This window comes from Corvus cornix, chromosome 2 (assembly GCF_000738735.6).
Source record: "Corvus cornix cornix isolate S_Up_H32 chromosome 2, ASM73873v5, whole genome shotgun sequence".
Classification (NCBI taxonomy): Eukaryota; Metazoa; Chordata; class Aves; order Passeriformes; family Corvidae; genus Corvus; species Corvus cornix.
In genome coordinates this window covers 65,765,395-65,785,909 of record NC_046333.1, presented here as the reverse complement: position 1 = coordinate 65,785,909, position 20,515 = coordinate 65,765,395, and the positions used below count along the sequence as shown (strand labels likewise).

At 44.6% G+C, this 20,515-nt stretch overlaps 1 protein-coding gene across 1 annotated transcript; it reads left to right on the top strand.

Annotated features, from left to right (window-relative positions):
- The first annotated feature begins 8,328 nt into the window (after window positions 1-8,328).
- GCNT2 (glucosaminyl (N-acetyl) transferase 2 (I blood group)) lies at window positions 8,329-20,510 on the top strand. Its single transcript, XM_039569456.1, is given in 8 exon segments — window positions 8,329-8,375; window positions 9,224-9,414; window positions 9,417-9,550; window positions 9,552-9,723; window positions 9,726-9,946; window positions 10,943-11,072; window positions 12,798-12,984; window positions 20,378-20,510. Coding segments are annotated over 6 exon segments (849 nt in total). The 3' UTR covers window positions 11,027-11,072; window positions 12,798-12,984; window positions 20,378-20,510.
- Window positions 20,511-20,515: the final 5 nt, after the last annotated feature.

Below are 20,515 nucleotides of genomic sequence, written 5' to 3'. Positions count from 1 at the left end.
GTGTATCCAAAAATGGTTCTCTGTCATGAACTTGCCCAGTCATGTAACAGAGCCCCCACAGAGATGGAATAAGCAGGGGCTTAGGGATAAAGCTGCCTGTTTTCTTCTGATTGTTGTAGGTACAGGGAAAAGTGTACATTCTTGGCAAATAAAAAGTAGTATAGCAAAAAACTAAGCCTAAATATAGGCTTGGGGCTCAGGCCAAGCAGAATTATCAGTGTGAGCAGCAACCAAGAAGCTGGAAGTAGTTTCCAAACAGAAATTGAGCTAAACTGGAAGAAAAGAAACAATCGCCAAATTTTGACAGCAGAGTACAATTGTAGTTCAAAGCAGGATCCAGACATGCTGCAAAACAAAGGTTCCAGAAAGCACCGTGAAATAACCTGTCTCAGGACAGAAAACAGATGTTAGGATACCAGCTGCCAGGTGTGTATAGTAACTGGGAAATCCAGTAAGAAAACCTTGGCCTGGGAGAAGCTGTTTAGCAGGAAAGGACCAGACAAGACAAGGCTGTCTACAGGAGCTGAGGAATGCAATGTTGTGCAAGACAGGAGGTTTCCAGTAGTTTTCTAGCCTCTTTGCCCCTTTATAACCTTCTTAGCAACTTTCCAGTGACCCAATATGGGGAAACTAGATTGTCCCAGCTTCAATAATGCCATCAGGGTCTGTCTTCAACCCCATGGGGACTGGTGATTGCAGCCACTCCCCTTCCAGTAAGGCAGCCATAAAAGGTTTTTGTGTAAGAAGTCGAACAAGGGACCAAAACATAAACATGAGCCTCCACCCTAAGCAAAAGCAAACAGAACGGTGCTTGGCAATTTGAAACACTCAGGAGTGGAGTTTGAAGCTTTTGCTGAGCAGTTTTGGGTGTGAGTGCATCAGCAGCTCCAGAAGATAACCAGGAAAAAGATGTGGAAATGATGTGAAAACCTGATAGAGCCTGAAGCAGGGCTCCTTCTTAAAAGGGTGATACAGGCTTCCATGTGTCTGTGGATGGCAAAGACGGGGGAAAACATCCTTTGACTTCACATTAGAACTGTGGTAACTTTTAGTGCAAATTTGGGGCTCAGGCAGTGTGAGGCGGAGGGCTCTGCAGCACAGGCTGCTTTGCCCAGACTGTTGGTTATACAGTGAGGAGACCCTGGCACACAGTAAAGCTTCCAAAGGGAAAACAAATCAACAGAAGCTGAAAATCTTAGACTAAATCTTAAGAAAAAATTTGGGCTACAAATGGTGACATTTCTGCTCGTGGGACGAAAACTGCAGCTGTGCAGCACTGGCCAACTTCCTTCCCTGACAGCCAGTGTTTGTTACAAATTACTTCTGCCAGTGGTTTCTCATTACTCACAAAGAACCTGGCAGGCTCTAGCAGTCAAGGATGTCTAGCATTATCTCCCAAGCAGACGTGGGGTGCAGTGTGATGGGGATGCTTTCAATCCTAAGGCCCTTTGGGAGAGTCCAGAGACCCAAAACCCAGGTGGCACCCCACAGATGCTGGAGGTGAGGAGAAAAAGACTTTTCCAAGGCAAGTCCTGGCTTTGTTCTACCTAAACCCAATGCAAAATCTCTCCTAGGTAGGAAGGCATTAAGGACAGCAGATACTTACTACAGCCCTCTGAAAGAGAATCCTGATAATTCATTGAAGGAAAAAAAGAAGGAACGGGTGTCAAACTAACTTGTATTATGATGAGAGATGAAATACCTGTCAACAGGTAAACTGTTACAGATTTAGCATTTATTAAGTTATTTTTCTTTATGCTTAGGATGAATCACAAAAGCATCACAAATGTTTTTTTCTTCCTGAATGGTCCATGACTATACTGATTTTAACCAAACTGCAATGTTAATAGCAATTAGCAGAGATCATGAGCATATTTTTAAAAGATGACAAACTCCTCTTGCTACCATTGCCGAGTGTAACAGGATCCCCAGCCCAACTAGAGCCAAGTTATGTTACTGTAATATAGACCGTCATAGGACAGAAAGCTAGAAAAGACCTAGAAAACTACCAGGTCTGAACCAGTATGACCTGTAAAACTGCTGAAAAAGCTACGCCTAACCTGCCAATGAAAACCACCATCAGGAAAATTCCAGCCTCTCCAGACAATCTAAGCCACATTTAACTGTTTATCACTACAAAGCTCCCCTAATGTCTGATCTTCACCTCTTCTGATGCTATCTAAGATGATTACTTCTTGTTCTATGCACAGAGAACAGGGAGAATCAGCTACTCCCTTCCTATTTGAACCAGAATTTGTTTCTGGTTTACCTCTTTTACATATTTGAAGACTTCCTGCCGTCTTTTTTTTTTTTTTAATGCCATAATAAACATATATTTTTCAGTCATTCCTGACAGTAGATGTTTTCTAGATCCCTATGGGTTCTCTGCTCATGTTGTACCTGGCAACAAGTTATATTGTCAGAATAAAGAGCATGGTGGAGGCATTAAAAATAGTAACAGTGATCTGATCCATATATCTGTTCTGTCTGACACAGCCAGTCCCTGTACCAGCAGCCAGGGCTCTGGTCAGATTTGCTTGGCAGAGCAGGTGACTTCCACCCTGCAAATCGAGTTGCTTTACTCCTCCAGCTGCTAACACACCTGCAGCTGGGAGCAGACCCTTGGCCATGCAGAGACCAGGCTGCAGGGACAGTGCCCTGACCTGACACCTCCCTGAGGGTCTGACACCAGCTACTTCACACACCGAGGGGAATGCCTTGGGTTCATGTTCATAAAGTTAGCAAGTGCCCAAATGTTTGCAAAACCCAGTGTAAGCTGCCTTTGTACACTCCTCCAGGGCAAACAGTAGCTGCAGGTGTACATTTGTACTTTACTGTACACTAATGTGCATATTAATCTGCAGTAGGAAAGCAGATCTCTATCCATGCCTCGACTACACCAGTGTCAGCTATAAAATCTAGTTATATTTACAGAAGAAAACCAGCATCACCACCACAGCCTGCTTGTCCTCTATTAGGATGTGTTTAATTATGTCTTGCTTTCCCTGCGCAGGAGGATAAGTGAGCAGGGAAGAGAATGCCGTGCTGTTGCTCCTGAGCAGCTGATGAGGAGTAGTTTGCACAGAGATGAGTACAAGTCCCTGTTGGAAATTAATTGGAGAAGGGAGATGTAGAGTGCTTTGCTTTGGAGCAGTAGTAAATCTGACTTGCAAAATGTGCTCTGCTAAGAGATTAGGCAGCTTACCTATTCCCGAAACCTTTGTACCTAAAAGTCTACTGCAAATGCAGACAAGCAGCGAAGTTCCTGCAGGGTAAGAGGCTCTGTGTCTGGAGCTCGAGAGCACAGCAAGACAAAGGCAGATGAGATGGTGCCTTGTCTGGCCCCTGCTGTTTGTGCAGACAGATGTGCTCACTGATTGTGTGCAATTAGATTACTCGATGGTTTTGCTGGACCATGTGAGCTGAGCTAGCATTTGCCTCAATGTGTCGTTTCACCTCTCCTCCCGTTTGCTGCCAGCACTGCTGCGTTGTGACCATCCGGTGCCAGTGCGTCTGCCTGGGAACTCCTGCTTCAGGTAGGTTTGAATTTTCTTCTCTTTCAGTAGCCAGGTTATGGCTGGCTGGGAAGTGCAGGAATGGCAGGGACTGCTCTGAACAAGAGAAAAAGGAGGGCAGAGGAGGGATAGGAATAAATTTTGATGGCTTTTGTGCTCAGTGTGCTTTCACTTCCCCTGTGTTACACAGTGCATATATTTGCCTTCCAGCTCAGACAGGGCATGTGAGTACGACTTGTTGGAGAAGACCACTGCCAGGCAGGGCTGCTCCAAGGAGAGAGTTTTAGAGACCACAAACATTGTACGACATCCCAAACCAACACAAGACCAAAGAAGTTTCATCTCAGTGCAAGAAGGTGTGAGGGACTAAGAGATCCCTTACTTGGGCACAAAACAGCAATCTGTGGCTACCTGCACTTCATAACCAGAAAAACCACACTGAGGAAACATTGTTTGCTCCCTACTGTGAATTTAACAGTGGTGCCAGTTCAAACTGACAGATTTGCATGAGAGGGTCAAGAAAAGGAATATCATGATAGAGATGGTTTTGTCTTAACAACAGAATAGAAAATGCCAAGTGACTCCAAATAAACATGAAATGCATAACATTCATCACTACTGACTGAGGCCAAACAGGAACTCAAAACCAATGTGCAAAACCGGTACATTTTGCTTTTTAATTAGCTAACAAATTAGCTGAAACAAATTACCTATATTTATTAAGGCCAGGAGCAGTTTACTGAGTACTAACTCTATTCCTAAGATAATATCCTCATTGTCTGGAAAGATCTATTCCCATTCATCCACCAGGAAGACATTTCAATCCCCAATCCTACTGGAGAGTATGTTTCCACTACAGGAGCCACAACAAAAATTTCTCTGATGCTAAAATGAGAATTGCTTCAACTCAGGTCCAGGGAATGATAGAAAGGAGTGGCACTGCAAATCTCAGTCAGCAGCAGCTTTAGTTCTGCCAGCACAGAAGCCTTTTACACAGCCTGTCTGTTAAATTGCATAGTAAATTCGACCTTCTATTATTTTTTGTCCAGTAACTCTGTTCTTGCACCCAGTATGTGCAGAGGCCCAATACAATATATGATAAGACTGATCAATAGTTAACTCATGTAAGCACAGTTAACCATTGGGAGACAGCAAAAGTTGTTCACAAAACCTAAGAAGCAGGATTCACCTTAATCTTGTCAAGATAAGAGGAACAAGAATTTACTTGAAACCAACACAGAAGCCACTGGGTCACCCCACAAAGGACTGCACATGCTCCAGAAAGAAAAGTGAAAAGTGCATTGTGATGAAGGTTACTGGCCTTCGTCAGAAAGACCCCTGAGAAGAAGAGGAGCCTTCCTCAGTGCGACCACCAGGGCACTCCACACGTGTGACACGCATGCTAAAGATATTAATGACTTCCGAGAACAAATTTGTATAACCACTCCTATCCCAAGGAATGTGATGAATATTCATAAATTTACACATAATACTGGACTGTATAGAGTTCTCTGTGTGTTTTTGTTAGGAGGAGAGATCCCCCCACACCCGGCATGCCGAATAAAGCAAATACCCACTTCTCTGACTCTGTCTCTGAAGTGTCTCCTGGCCCGGTTTGGGGAGATTCAACAGAACAGAAGCAGCCAGGAGCATCATGATGTTTCCTCACACCTTGCCGGTGGTTGGTGCCACAATATGGTTCAGATGTACATCTAGATTTGGCTGCTCCTTGCATCTGAACTTTGGATGAATCTGTAAATCAACAACTCACCAAAAGAGGACTGTCTGAAAAAGACTGACTGAAGAAGATTTTTCCATTGAGGTGGTTCATGTGACTTATACACTAGTTTTTTGTTTGACTGGCTTTGGTTTGGTTTGGTTTTTTGGTTTGTGTGTTGGGGTTTTTTTCTGGGGTGGGGCTTGGTTTGGTGATTTTTGCCTATAATTCAAGCATGGGTCTTATTTCACACAGAGCAGCACAAGGTAGAACTCGTGCTAAAAAACAAACCCAAAAAAGTCCCTCAAAACCCCAAAGGTTTTGACAGCTTGATTTTCCACAGCAGTCATTTACATGTATGCTTTCAGTTTTGTAAATATTAACTGTGCCAAAGAATCAAGGCACTGGCATTAAGAAGTAGCACCAAGAAGACAGCCTTCTTTCCCCCAAGGCTATTGGTACCAAAGGATCATGGTGGGTCCGGATTTCTGCAAAGGGGTTGCAGCAATGTCTGTGCAAGGAAAAAAACCCAAACCAACAACAAAACACACCAAGGAAAAGTTGAATCTTGCGTTGCACTCCTATGAAGAGCAGACTTGACACTGAACCGTGCCATAAATCAAATCCCTCCTGATGGGAGAGAATTTTCTGAAAGTCCTTGCAAGGAGTTTCAAAGAATAAACCCAGACTTTTCCTGGAGTTTCAGTCCTGCCGGATAGTTGTTTATTAAGTCTTATCAGAGGAACAGAGCCACTAGCATGACCCAGGTACAGCATAGAGCACAGAAAGCAGGAGTGAAGTCTCCAATTATCAAGATTTACACGGCCTTTTAAAGAAAATTTAACCAATAGTTACTAAAAATGTATATTATTTTCACTTTCCTACCAATTATTCAGTAACATGGGCAGGAGCTGTGGAATCCTCTATCCAGTCATCCCAAACTACTTTTACTGCAGAACGTGGAGTAGTAGAAGAAGAGAGAAAGCTTAGAGAACAACAACAATCCTCCATTTTGATATTTTTTACTCTTATCTATTTACTACAAAGAGAAGCCCAAAACCTCTAAATTTTTCACCCTGTGACAATCTTACATAGTAGTCTATCACCTAATTCACACCACTGTATTTTCTAGTTCTTGTCTGATCGTTGGTAATTTTTTCCAAGGTTGGCGGTCAAAACAGTGCTGTTCAGAGGGGTAAGAACCCTTAAAAACAGGCAGAGAAATATTCTCAGTATTCTGGGTTCCTACAAGGCTCATCTTGTTTTCTGCATGTAGCTTTACTTGTTCCATATGGACCATGCTAGCAATGCAGGCTTGCAGGCTTCAACACCTACGAGTCACCTTACATACACACATACGCACATATATATACATACGTATTTATTTATAATGGATATATTTTGAGATCCTAGCCAGTTTCCTAGCTGTGTAGCAGATTACACTGCACCTAATGCAGTTTTAAAGGCATCTGACAGTTTCAAAGACATCTAAATGCCTTGAAAGATCTCAGCTTTCGGTACGCGGGAGAAGCTACCCATGCTCACTGCTCCCAACCGAGACCCTCCCAAAGAAACCCTGACTCCTGCAGGAATGCTGGCATCTGCCCCCTGCTTTTCTCCTTCCACACCCTCCTAATGCCAGCAGGATGGAGGTCTCATGTTAAGACTATGGCAGAAGGGGAGAAATGGTCTTGCAGCCAGCTGATCCAGTGAGGAGATGGTAAGGCTATGAACTCCACAGTCTATGGAATGCATAGTGGATGAGAGGTGGCTGGCCCTATAGTCACCAGCAATTTGCCTTTCTGAGGTGTCAGACGGGGGAGTGGTGGTTGTTCCTGGGTATAGTTCAGTGTAACAATCAAATTAGGAATGAGTTTGAAGCACTCTGTGCAGGTCTGTGCTCCCTAGGACAGCATTCACCAGTAGCTGAGCTGGGACGTTTTCCCCTCATGGCGTTTGCTGTGCGTTTCTTTGTTACACTTGGATAGTGGTCTCAGCTCAGGATCTGCTCATCTCTCGGAGTCCTCTCTTTTAAGAAGCTGTACTGTTGGGCTGCAGCAGCATCAGGTGAGTCTCTGTTACTCCCTGGGACTTTGCACACCTCCATTCCAGCTCCTCAGTTCCATTGGAGCTGTTCTCCTGAAAGCACTGGTGTCCACGAAGAACGTTCCCCTGGATCTCCAGTATGAGACAGCTATCCCTGCCTGTCCCTGCTGACTGCCCAGTGAGGAGTGGCTCAGCTCCTTGCTATCTCCAGGTAAGCTTGACTGCCACATCTGTCCTGCATCACTGCCCCTCTTGGGGGATATTCTGGCCATAAATCCTTACAAAGTTTCTCCAGTGCCCCTCTCCTTATTAGAGCATTTGACTGTATGTGATGGGCTGAAGCCACTGCCAGCAGCCTGCATTTGAACAGAGAACCCTGGAGACAGTTTGGAGCCAGGATGGAAGTGCAGCTTCTGGGAGGGACCTGCCAGCACCTGAGGTGATTTTGTCTGCAAGAGCTGGAAGGTAGTTGATGGAATTTCTCCCTCTGTCGCACAATGCGCTGCTCACTCAGAGCATTTACCGGCCTAATCTCAGATCAACTGACTTTGCCTCAGCATTTCCTCACTTTGGAGCAAAAGAACATGGTGTTGGGAAAAGTTTACATGCCCCAAACATGCTGTCTCATGGCAGGAGACCCATATGAACAGATTCACAGCTGGAACAAAGAGACTTACCAAGGATTTCTTTAGTCAGAGCTATGTCAAGCTCTCGTTGCATAAGCATGTTATACCAGATGCATACACAGCTCTTAGAAATACAAATGTCTCATCAGAAAGCCTAGAGTTAGTTTAAGTCATTTAAATAGTAGGTTTTGCTAACTCAGTTCCTTGTGATGGATGTAAGCCTGGAGCTCATCACAAGCCATCAGTGACTCTTAGCAGAAACTGTTTGTCAGATTGCAAATTTGCAAATGAAAATGTTGCTGAAAAAAAACTGATGGCTGTGATATACAGAGGCAAAAAAGTTTCTATTGCTTCTTATATGTGAGTGTTGGTGGCCTTACATGAGAAATGAAGAATAGTGAAGACAGAAATATAGAGGTGGGAGATGGATGAGTGGTTCTTCTTCATCCTGTATTCTTTGGCTGGAAAATGGTATGTATTGAACTGAGTTTCTGATAATTGCCCTCTAGAAATTATATTTATCCAGGATATCAAAGAGCAGAAAGGACACAATAGCTCATATGTGCTTGATCTAGCAGTGTAATTGTCGCTGAGACATATTGAAGTAGTATTTATTTCATGTTACAAGTCTTTCACAATTCAGAAGCAGTGATGACTGATACACTGGGGAGGTTAAAAAATAAATCCTGCAAGTAAAAAAATAGAATTGTATGAGATAAATATGCGGTTTCCTGTCACAGGGTGCAGGCACATAAATTTTAACAGCTATATGATAATGTAGGGAGAGTGTGGAGGGAGCAGTTAAGAATGTACCCATAAATTGAATTTGGGGACACTGTGAAATATGTGCCAGCTGCTCATTGCCAAGACAGTAATTATGCAATATGTCTGTTTAAACTTCAGGGTGCTGTGGAGCAGCTTCCACCTGCAAGTTGTTCTTTACTTATGCTGCTTCCACACCAATGATGACTGCAACTATTAGTATTGAAAGTAAGGGCAGCAGCTGCACACTCTGCATCAGATGGATCCATGCATCCTCCAGCAGGAAGCAAGCACAGCCATCAAAACAAGCTGTTGGTGGTGTCTGATACTGCATTTCAAGAGAGACTCTTCTTCTGAGGAGCAACGAACTGCTCCTCTGAGCAGCACTCAGATATTGCCTTTTTGCTGCTCTGATTCTCAGTGTTCTTGCTTCCATTTGTTTTCTATGCTGTTATTTTGCAAGCACAAAAACCTCTTAAGGGGCTGAACTTCTCATGAGTTTTATTTTAGCAGAAGCCTGTAAAGCACTCATTGAAGACAAAGTGTCCTTTCTGAAGGAAAATATCATTCAGTGAACCTGACTGCACAGAGTACGTCCCACAGAACCACCACACCGCCTGCGCCCTCTCAGCCGAGGAGGCCGCCTGCACCCTCGCTTATGTCGTGACATTGCACAAAGAGTTTGAGACCTTCTATCTTTTCTTCAGGGAGTTGTTCATGCCCTGGAATGTCTACTGTGTTCATGTGGATGTCATTCAAAGAGCCATTCCCCTTCCAGCAGGCAGCGCTCCTTTCTCAGCACCTCCCTTGTTTCCTGGGCAAAGCGGGTGGTCTAGGGCAGCATCTCCTGCCTGTGGACTGACCTCCACTGCACGAGAGACCTGCTTGGCCTTGGCCATGCCCTGGTGCTACCTACTCAACACCTGTGGTCAGGATCTCTCTTTGAATAACAACAGGGAGGTCATCCAGCTGCTGAAGGGCCTTGGGGGCAAGAACATCACATCCAGGGTGCTGCCACCTCCCCACGTCACCACCTGCACCAAATATGTGCACAGGGAGTAACTTCACTCTTCCTTTTCTTTCATGCTGTGGAACATTTGAGCGCAAGATGCCCCCAGCTGCACAACTTGACCATCTATTTTGGCTCTGCATACATGGCCATCACCAGGCCCTTTGTGGGGTTCGTGCTGCAGGACCAGCATGTTCTTGATCTGCTGGCACAGCCCGAGGACACCAACAGCTGTGAGGGACACTTCTGGGTGATGCTCAGCAGGATCCAGGTGAGCATGCTTTCACTTTTTGTTCTGTAGATACACACACTCGTGCTTATTTCACACATGGAAAAAGCTGGAGAGGGACTTCTTACAAGAGCATGCAGTGATAGGACGGGGGGAATGGCTTTAAATTTAAAACGGGTAGGTTTGGATTAGGTATAAGGAAAAAAGTCTTTACTGTGGTGGCGGTGTTGCAAAGGAAGAGGCTTCCCAGAGAAGTGGTGAATGGCCCATCCCTGGAAGTGTTCAAGGCCAGGTTGGATGGGGCTTTGAGCAAACAGGTCTAGTGGAAGGTGTCCCTGCCCATGGAAAGGAGTTTAGAACTACAAGATCTTTAAGGTCTTTTCCTTAAACCCAAACCATTTTATGATTCTATTTCATAGGTGCACATTCACATACACATGCAGAAGCATTATCTGAAGTTGATTTTGGCAAAACCTAGATGAAGATTTCAATTGTTATATAGGACTGATCTATCAAATAATCTTACCGCCCCTTTTTGAGCATTGAGGGCGAGGTGTCTGTGCTGTCCAGAATGTGCATTAGTGTTCCATGTCTGAGCAGGAAAATGTCCAGGGATCTAAGTTCAAACAGAAATCCTTGGACACTTCACCTGATTCACCTGTAAAATCTGAGATGATGAAAAGAGAAGTAATAACATGCAAAATATGTAATCTACATAGCATTGTAGCGAAGAAATTTTGTACAAGATGTTCATTTTGCTGTGGGAAATTTTATTTTTCAACACATTGAAGTCAATTTCTCCCAGAAAATCTGAATTCAGGCTAGAGTCGACTTCTAGTCTTCACACACTTTTCTATGGGACCACACACAGCATCTCTTCCATAACAATTGCAAAAAACCCATGTACTCATAGCTACTGCCTAAACTCCATTGGACAAAGTCAAAGATTTGTGCAGAGAAGCAGAATCAGGACCAGTATTTTCATCTTTACTGTGTGTATTTACCATTACTTTTACCTTGTTCGCATGACTGGGAAAGGGTTGGAAGATGAACAGGATTTCACCCCCCTGCATGTTGCTTTTAGAAGCCTCTGGTAGGACTCTACTGCTCCTGACTCCCTAGAGCTTCACAGCAGCCCAAAGCAAGGATATGACGAATGGAAGCACAGGTAAATTTCCTCTCCTGTCTTTTTCTTTCCTTCCACCTTCTCCCTGCTGTAACTTGCAGGAAACAAACACAGGAGCAGTAAACAGAGGCAGAGTATGTTTACTTTAACTTTCAAATTATCACATAACTTTATAGTGCTTGCTCTGCCAATAACTGTATTTTACAACTGGCCTGCACAAGAAGCACAAGTGATTATTGATCAAGATATTTATAGTGTAATCATCAGCATATATTATTTGTAGCTAGATCACTTTTCCAGGAAGCTGGTTGCTGTTATCTTACTACATTGCCTCAGAAGCTATAAACCTGGGACCAGATATGTTCTCCACAGTCGGAAAGCTTTAGGTGGTTGACATTTGTTCTACTGCACTGTGTAGCTCACATAGGCTGCATATTTCATTGTTATTTCCATGATTACCACTGTATGTTTTCCAGTATGGGCATAACATTTTTTGGTGATTGTTCTTTTTGCATCTGAAAGATGCAACACTTCCATGGCAGATATGGTTTTTCCTCTTCCTTTTTTTCCTTGCCATCACATTAGATTGCCTGTCCAAAAGTGATCATGTGGCTCTGACAGATGTGCTCAGAGGCTGTGGTTGCCCAGGATTCTGAATCCAAACTTACAAGAATGACACTCAGTCAAACACTCACCTGAATGTATCCAAGAGTGCTGAGCAGTTCTGGGGTGAGGAGTCATCCCTCTCATGCATAAGATGTTAGCCCAGGACTCAGTTCCAGGCTCTAACAAAAAACTCCTGTCCAACTTTGACCAGGCCACTCCCTTTAAGTTTCCGGGCATATCAAAGGGAGGTAATGATGTCAGGCAGTGGTCCAGCTGGTGGAACAAAAAGTTGCAGGCTTCCAGGCAAGCAGAGAAGTCATTTAAGGACCAGTTTGGATGGATAGCATACCATGAAAGAACTAAACCAAACAGTTATTTGTAGTTTCAGTATCAGCCATGATAATCTCAGTTCAGATAAAAGATAAAAAAAGACTTTTCCCAAATCTTAAAATAGCGTGCTTCTTGCCTAGAGTCATGTAATGAAGACCAAGACTTTTTCTTACCCCCTTAAAGGCTGAAGACTTTCAACTCCCATTTAGCTGGTTTTCAAGTAACAGCCTTAACTTATCTTTGGTATTTATCTCAGGCCACTTATCTTCCACATGACTCCTGCATGACAGAAAATTCTTGAAAGTCACCTTTCAGATAGCATGGGGAAATTAAAGGAAAGTATTTCCAAGGTATGTAGGTCTGAAGTATCTGGCCCTTAATGACTTTCCCCCGGTCTCTCAAGAAGCACGAACCATCACAGTGCAGATCAGTGGCCATGTCCCAGGCCAGCGGTGTTACCACTGTGCCACCCTTCCTCTCTCTGCTCATATAAAGCAGAAAGTAGGTTCTGATGGCCATGGAAGACGTGTGCATCCCCAGTCCATGCTGTTGAGCCCCCTTACTTCTTCCAAGCCAAATTCCTGCCCTCATTTTCATGCAGCATAGTCACAGCATATGAATGATTTGGGGCACAGGCAGTCTCGGGTGAAAACAATCCCTCAGGGTATGCAGGGGTGTGCCCATGGACATACACCTCTGCTGGTCACTAGCAATTTGCACCTTGTTCAAGTGGGGAAAAAAAGGTCACAAGAAGTAATCGCAGCACCTCTCATTCAGAGACCCCAACTCGCTTTTACAAGGGAGATCACTGCTTTTATTTTCCTTTCACAGAAGCAGGCAGAAGAGGGTGGAATGATATTCTCAGTGTCTTAAAGCAGACCGTGGGCAAAGCCAGCGCTGGTACACTGACACCTGACTCCTGGTCTAATGCACTGGACTAAACTGCTTTTTCAGAACTGGTTCACCTGTGGAATAACAGAGTCTGGTTCCACTGTCACCTCTGCTCTCTTTGCTAAGGGTGAGTGTGCACAAGATGGGTGAGCACTAAAAGCCCTTTGTTGCCAAAATAAACCCTTTCTGGAGTCCCTCTTGACAGCCTCTTGGCAAGTTGTCCTCTGTCCTCTCTGCACTGTTACAAAGACACCAGAACCAGCAGCCTGGGAAACGTATCAGAGGCATTGTCTCTTACCTGCTTTAATAGGATATGTGCAACAGCTGCTGCTGCTGTGGGGACCAGTTTTCCAATGTTCTCCTTTCCTATTGCTTTCCTTTCCTGATGATATGTGTAAGAGATAGCAGGGTCTGTTCCTGAATACCACAAAAAAGCCTCTGCATGAGAACATTCACACCCAGACATGTTGATTTTCCCATCTCACCCCAAGCCCAGCATCAGTAACCTTATCCCAGTACTCCTGCCTCCTCAGGTGCACATATTGCAGGGGAGTGTGGGAACACACTAAGCTACTGCAGGATCGCTCGTCTGAGGCAGTGAGCATTCAGTGAGTATTACCAATCGAAATACAAGAGCTCCTAAATGCTTAGCAATCCCCTCAGGCTATGAGCTGCAAGTTGGCCTGTAACAACTGGCTGCCACAGCAATCACCCATTCACTCCCTTCCCAGTGCGAGTGCCCGGGTATGTCCTGGCTACTGAACCAGGCTGCAGGCCCATCCTGCCATGCTGGAGCAGCCCTTCTGAGCTGCCATGCAAGAAAAGACACTGATGTGTGGTTTCTCTCTCTTCCCCAGAGCGTGGGTCATCTGTCCCAGGGGAAGGGGGTGGGAAAGGAGCACCATGTCGCAGCTGCTCTTGTGGCAGCTCAAAAGGGACATGGGGTACACAGCATGCAGTCACTGCCTGCTGCAAACCTGACAAACTTCTGCATCAGTGTGACTATGAGGTAGTTGATTACTAGAGCAGGTAGCCCACAGTGTCCTGTGCAAGCCCACAAGCCCAGACCACTCTTGATCTGGATGGGTAGGTCACAGAACCACAGAGCTCCTTGCATCTGAGGACATAAGCAGCCTAAACCTGGAATGTTTCAGTGTGTGAAAAATGAGTGTGTTTTGTTGCTGCTAATCTGACACAGAAGTTGGGAATCAATGGAAGATGGTGTTGCATTCTAACTCGTGCTTACTTTTCCAAGGATTCACCCGGCTGTATGCCAAACACAACTCTAAGTGGCTTTGACACGGTTCCTTATTGTGTCTGTCTAAACTCCAAGAATCAGCCCCACCTCACTCTCCCCGGGCAGGAAGAAGGGAGCTAATATAGCCATTACTTTTGTCAATTATTGCAAAGGAGTGAAAATGGTGGATAGTTTTGTTTGTGGGTGGAGTGTTAAACCACTCCTAGACTTTGAAAGTATATCTGCATCATCCTGATGGCAACTCCTCAGTTGGGAGCTGAATGCTACACAGAAAAATAAGAAAAATGGCCACAGGTATGTCTCCAGTAGTGGCAGGTAATGCTGAAGTCAAACCAGTAGGATCTCAGGAGAGATGGGAGTTATCCTTCACTGCAATTTATCTGATGCAGTAGCCTTACTTCCCAAGTAGAGCTGTTAGCTGTCAAGGAACACCTCATTCACATCCCTTGAATGTGAGTGTGAGGTGAAAGAGAAACACCAGAAAATTCTGAGTAGCACGCTAGTATATTAATCTACCCCATTAGCCATTTCCTTATTTTTAAGTTTTCACATGGCCATTTGCTTGAACAGACAGACCTGTGGTTTTTTCAGATGCTTTAGCTTGCACTGAGCTTTTCACCACAGCAACTTAATAATTAAAAACCATTTTGGTACCTCTCCATCCCACTGTCATTTGTAGACGGGATCTTGGAACAACCTTCCCTGCAACGCACACGTCACACTAATACACACTAATGTGGGTCTGTTCTGCCTGGTATCATTGTTAATTTTCCTTAGCTTAGTCCACACCCTTCAAAAGTCAGACAGACAGAGACACAGAAAGTTTTTTAATATGATTCCAGACAGTGATGCTGGTTGAATAAGCCGCATTCTAGAAAAAGAAGTATTTTGTACCTATGTCTGCATCATTACTCATATAACTAATCCTCATTCTTTTGTTCCTATTCTCTATTATTTTAATGAGACTGCCTGATTGAGCAAGAACTTCTCATAGGAATAAAGCATTAAAAAAATAGGGATTTTCCTGTGACTGATTTTGAGTCTATGCCCACAAAGTCATAATCTCACCATCAAAACCATCTTCTTTTGAAAAACCTGCTCAAGGGAAAGTGTTGCAATACCATTGCATCAATCACAAAAAACACCTTCTTAATTGCAGTATTTCTGAAAAATTACTTGTCCTCTATCCTCCATTCAGATATTATAGTTCACCTGAGAAGATAAAACAGGCTTTGGTCTATATGTAGTTCACAGTCTTTGGAGTTTAAGTATTGCAAAGGAGTAATACCTTTCTTCACAACCAGTCATGTGCTTCTCACTGAAACAGCACTTAGTGATGATGGAATAAGGGTGGGTATATCTTCAATAAGACTTCTTGAAAAAGCACAGCTACTAAATGGGCTAGTGCTCCCTCACTTGGTTCTCCTTTATATTTTCAGCTATCAGACATTGGTGTAAGAGGCTTCAAAGAGCACAACTCCTTGAAGAATAGAATTAGAGGAGAGTAATTTAAGGAAGATTTATTTTTTTTTTCTAAATAACAGCATCAGGTAACATATGTGATAACTCATGCATGTAACCAACTAAACATCAGTCCAGCAGTAACAGAGAATTTTCTTGACATTCCCAGATGCTGAATTGCCAAGAGCCCTTGGGTTTTTTAGGGGGAAGATCCAGTCAGACCACCTGAGCCTCTCCCCTCCTTTCACCTATGAGCAAACTCATCTGACCACACCTAAAGCTGTGTTGCACATGTTGAGATACAAACCCTGATGCCAGCACACGGCCAGGGTGGAAGCTGGCAGAACCATGCCTGAATGGGTGCTGGGGTGGGCACTGGAAGTTCCTGCAGAGCAGCTCTCCCATTGCCTGTCCTTGGCACCCAGCATGTCCCCACAAGTCCAGCTCACTCCCACTGGGAGAAGCAAGTGTTTCCTCAACCACCCTCTAGAATTCAGCTCCTCTAAAACAGGATTGCAACCTTCCCATATACACTAGAATTAGTTTATGGGTCAGAAACAGCTCAGAAAAACTTCCTCCAAAAACATATCAAAGGAAGCTAGAACTGAGACCTTTTCTTTATTATCCATCAGATGTTTAAAGACAGGAGGTGCAGTTTAGCTCTCTTATGACTGTCACCAGCCTAACAGCTCAAGAAAATGACATGCATTGCCTTAAATCAAAACACTTTGTTTTAAATAAGCTTCTTGGTTTTTCCTGAGTTCTAGTTCCTTCTTTCCAGGTTCTGAGGTCTGCTTTGAAGCCCAACAATCTTGAGTTTATTTTAGTTAAACCTTCATCCCTGCACACACACATTTTTGCATTTGCATACCCCAATTAAATTAAAAGTTCTGGTGGCAAAATATGAAATTGAGCCTTTGTACATTTTTAAGGAGGGGTGTTGTTTTTTTTTTTCTCCCTTGTTGCAATCTCATCTTGAAAGAAAATCTTTTCTTCTGAGGACTGCCCTGCATCTTACCAGCCACCTCCCTTCCCTAGTCAGGTGGGATTGTCTTGCCAGGCAAACAAGAAAACAGACAAACCAGAATTTCAGAGCAAATAATTCTTGCATGCTGTCTTATGTGCCTGGTCAGACAAATTCCTGTTGCTGTACAGGGTTAAGAGGTGACCATTTTCATCCTACCACAACTGCTCATCAGCTTCTCTCCGTCTTCCTAAACACTGGTGGCTGGACTTTGGGTGGTGGGGAGACTGCCCTTCCCTGTTGTGGGAGGTGGTTTGTGGCATTGGTTTCAGGAAGGGGATCATCCAGGAGGTTCTGGTGGTCCAGAGGTGGGCCAAGGCTGGCAGTGTGGGCACTGTGATGGAGCTGGGTGAAGGGACTGGTGCTGCTGGGCACTGCTGTGCTGCTGAGGCACAACGGGCGTGAGTGGTGGGCAGAGGGGGCTCTCCGAAGGCCATGGTGCTGGAGTGGGCATGTGGCACACTGCTGGCAAGGCAGGCACCCTGCCTGAGGGGCAGGCAGCACTGGGGACATGTCCCTACTGATTGTAAGTGTCCTGCAGCCCACTTATATGTGACCCACCTCAAGCCCTGCATGTTTCCCAAACAAAAATATGTGGCCCTGGTGCCCAGCAAAAGTTACCGTTGATTTCAATCATGTCTTGCAGAATAATATTCCCAAGGATGGGAACAGTTCAGGCAGATTTCTAAAGAGCAAACTCCTGTGCATCAGCTTGTAAAGTGCAGGAGAAAATCTTAGCTCAGTTGGTGGCATAGGAGGGTGAAGAAATTGTAAGGAAATGCTAAAGGGGAAGCACAGGCTGTTTCAGGGGGCTGGTAGAGATTAGCCTGCTGGCAGCTAGGTTTGACCCTGGAATCACAAGTAGGGCACTTGGAAGGTCAAGGCAAATCTGGCAGCCTTTTATGCTTGCAAGATTTCCAGCCCAATGTTGGTTTAAGCATGCATGTTACAGAAATGTGGATGCAGTGGCTCATGTTGTGTAAGCTGCGTGTGTTTGTCTTCATAATCTGTGGGGGTGAGGCAAGGAGGAAAGGGAATGGGCTGCCTCTTGGAGCCAACATATGCAGAACAGCTCACACTGGAACTGTAATGGCAAAAAAACTGAAGGGAAGGGCTTAGAGGGGATGTTGCCTTTGGGGTTGGTTGTGACCTCCTGTCATGGAGGTCCAGGCTCTGAAGCAGTGTTTTTCCTTCCTCCAAACCTCCACCGCTAAGAAATGGCACGAAATTAAAGGCATCAGAGGGGCTGACCCGTCTTTCCTGTGGCTGTCTCCACACCTGAGCAGTGCAGTGCTGCTGGTGGCTGTTCTTAAGGCCTGGCGCCAGCAAACTGGTTTCCAGAGCAGTGCTCTGCAGTGTTGCCCACGAGGGGGCTCTTTTCTGTTCCTGGTTTTCAGGGACGAAACTCCGCTGACCTTGATGGAATGGGAGTTAAGAACTGAACAAACGTAGAGTGAGCAACCCATGACAAAATTTGTTTTAGCTTTCATAAGCAGCATCACTGCTCAGACAAACTGTCTTTTTAAGAACAGCACCCCAGGGAATTTCTGAATCTGAAATCAGTCACTTAAGCACTTATTTAAAGAAAAATATGATAATTTTTTTTTTTCCCCTGTATTGAGCTACACTTTACCCTACTTATAATTAACTTGCAAAGATGCCTAGTTTGCTCATTTTGGGAGATGGTGAATAATATGAAGTCAGTAGTTTTGTATTCCTGGGAGGCATTGTCTTCCAGTATTTTTGTGGATGTCCTGGGGTCATTCCTGTTTTGTCAGATACCCTTCTGTTTTGACATTGTATCAGCATTTTCCAAAACTTCCCACATTCCACATTTACTGCCATCTGTTATGAAGAGGCTTTTAATTTGGGATGGCAGTGCACATACCAGGCTATTTAAAGCATTTATCCCCTGCCATCACTGCCCCTTTTTCTCTCTCATAAAGTGTTATCTTTACCTTAATCCTTTCTGTGAAAAAGAAATACTTTTCTGAATTTTCCCTGGGACAAAACCACACTTTTCAGCATGTTGCTTTATTTGATAAACCCAATAAACAGAAGGGGAGAAATAAAGTCATTAAGTTCTGCTTATAGCTGACCCACACTGCTGTTTATGGCAAAGCGCTGTGCTGGTTCTGCAGTTGAATCATACAGTCTTTTTTGCATTTGATATCAAAGTCATGAGTTGGTTTTTGTGGCGTGGCACTTGGTGTGAGTTGGTGTGGCACTTGCTATGAGTGGCATTCCTCAGGGGCTGGTATTGGCACTGGCACTGTTTAACACCTTAGTCAGTGACATGGACAGTGGGATTGAGGGCACTCTCAGCAAGTCTGCTGATCACACTGACCTGTGTGGTGCAGTCAATACACTGTGGGAATGAAGGGATGGAATCCAGAGGAACCGGGACAGGCTGGAGAGGGGGGCCTGTGTGAACCTCATGGAGTTCAACAAGGCCAAGTGCAAGGTTCTGCACCTGGGTCAGGGCAATTCCAAGCACAAATACAGGCTGGGGGAGAATGGATTGAGAGCAGCCCTGGGGAGAAGGACTTGGGGGTGTTGGGTGCTCAGCATGACCCAGCAGTGTGTGGCTGCAGCCCAGAAAGCCAAACATATCCTGGGCTGCATCCAAAGCAGCGTGGCCAGCAGGCTGGGGGAGGTGGTACTGCCCTCTACTCTACCCTTGTGAGAACCCACTGGGAATGCCCCAGCTCTGAGGCACCCAATGTAAGAAGGACATGGACCTGTTGGAGCAAGGCCAGAGGAGGACTACAAAGACGCTCAGAGGGCTGGAGCACCTCTCCTATGAAGACAGGCTGAGAGAGCTGGGGTTGTTCAGCCTGGAGAAGAGAAGGCTCTGGGCTGACCTTAGAGCATCCTTCCAGTACCTAAACAGGACCTGCAAGAGAGCTGGAGAGGGACTTCTTACAGGGGTCTGTAGGGATAAGACATGGGGGCATGGCTTTACACTGAGACAGGGTGGGTTTAGATTGGATATATGGAAGAAATTCTTTACTGTGAGGGTAGTGAGGCACTGGACAGGTTGTCCAGAGGAGCTGTGGATACCCCATCCCTGGAGGTGTTCAAGACCAGGTTGGATGGGACTTTGAGAAACCTGGCCCAGTAGAAGATGTTTTTAGTGACAAGCAGAAGGTAATAATTAATAACAAGCAGAGGATAAACTCTTACCCATTTATATCCTGGATAGGTCCTGTGATCTGCCTAAATCTATATATATATATATATATATATATATATATATATATATTATTATATAACATCATAGGCTATAACTGTGTTTCAATAACTCCTTCCAATTATATCATGCTTGAATTTGTTCTGTTAGTCTCTTTCCTTAAACCAACCAACCCACAAACAAACAAATGACAAAAACCAAAGCAGAAATCCAGTATTTACCATTCAATTAATGTGAAGGTATCATGTGTTAGTGGCCAGTGTTCAAATAGCACTTGGAGGGCAGTGTTGGTTGGGAAGGTTACATGAATGATCATGTGCAGTATTATACTGAGGCTGTAGCAGACGAGGGATTTTACTTTTCAGATGAAGTCTTTAGGTCTTCTGGGCTGACATCTTGTCTGTGTCATGAAAGCTGCTCTCAGTGGAGAAACTTGACAAGGTTATCAGCCAGGCATCTGTTAACGTGTATTCTGAAGTATTTTATCCCAGTTCTGTGGAGAAAGGTCCTAGAGAGTGGACACAAACCTAAACAAAATGCTGTTAAAAAGACTAGCTACTTGATTTTCTCTTACCTACTTTCAGGTGTCCCAGGATCCATGACCAATACATCATGGGGTGGTGACCTGGAAGTGGTGAAATGGGTTGATATGAAAGAGACCCATGGAGGTTGTCATGGTAATATGTACATTTTTCTCCATTTCTTGTTCCTGTGCTAGCAAT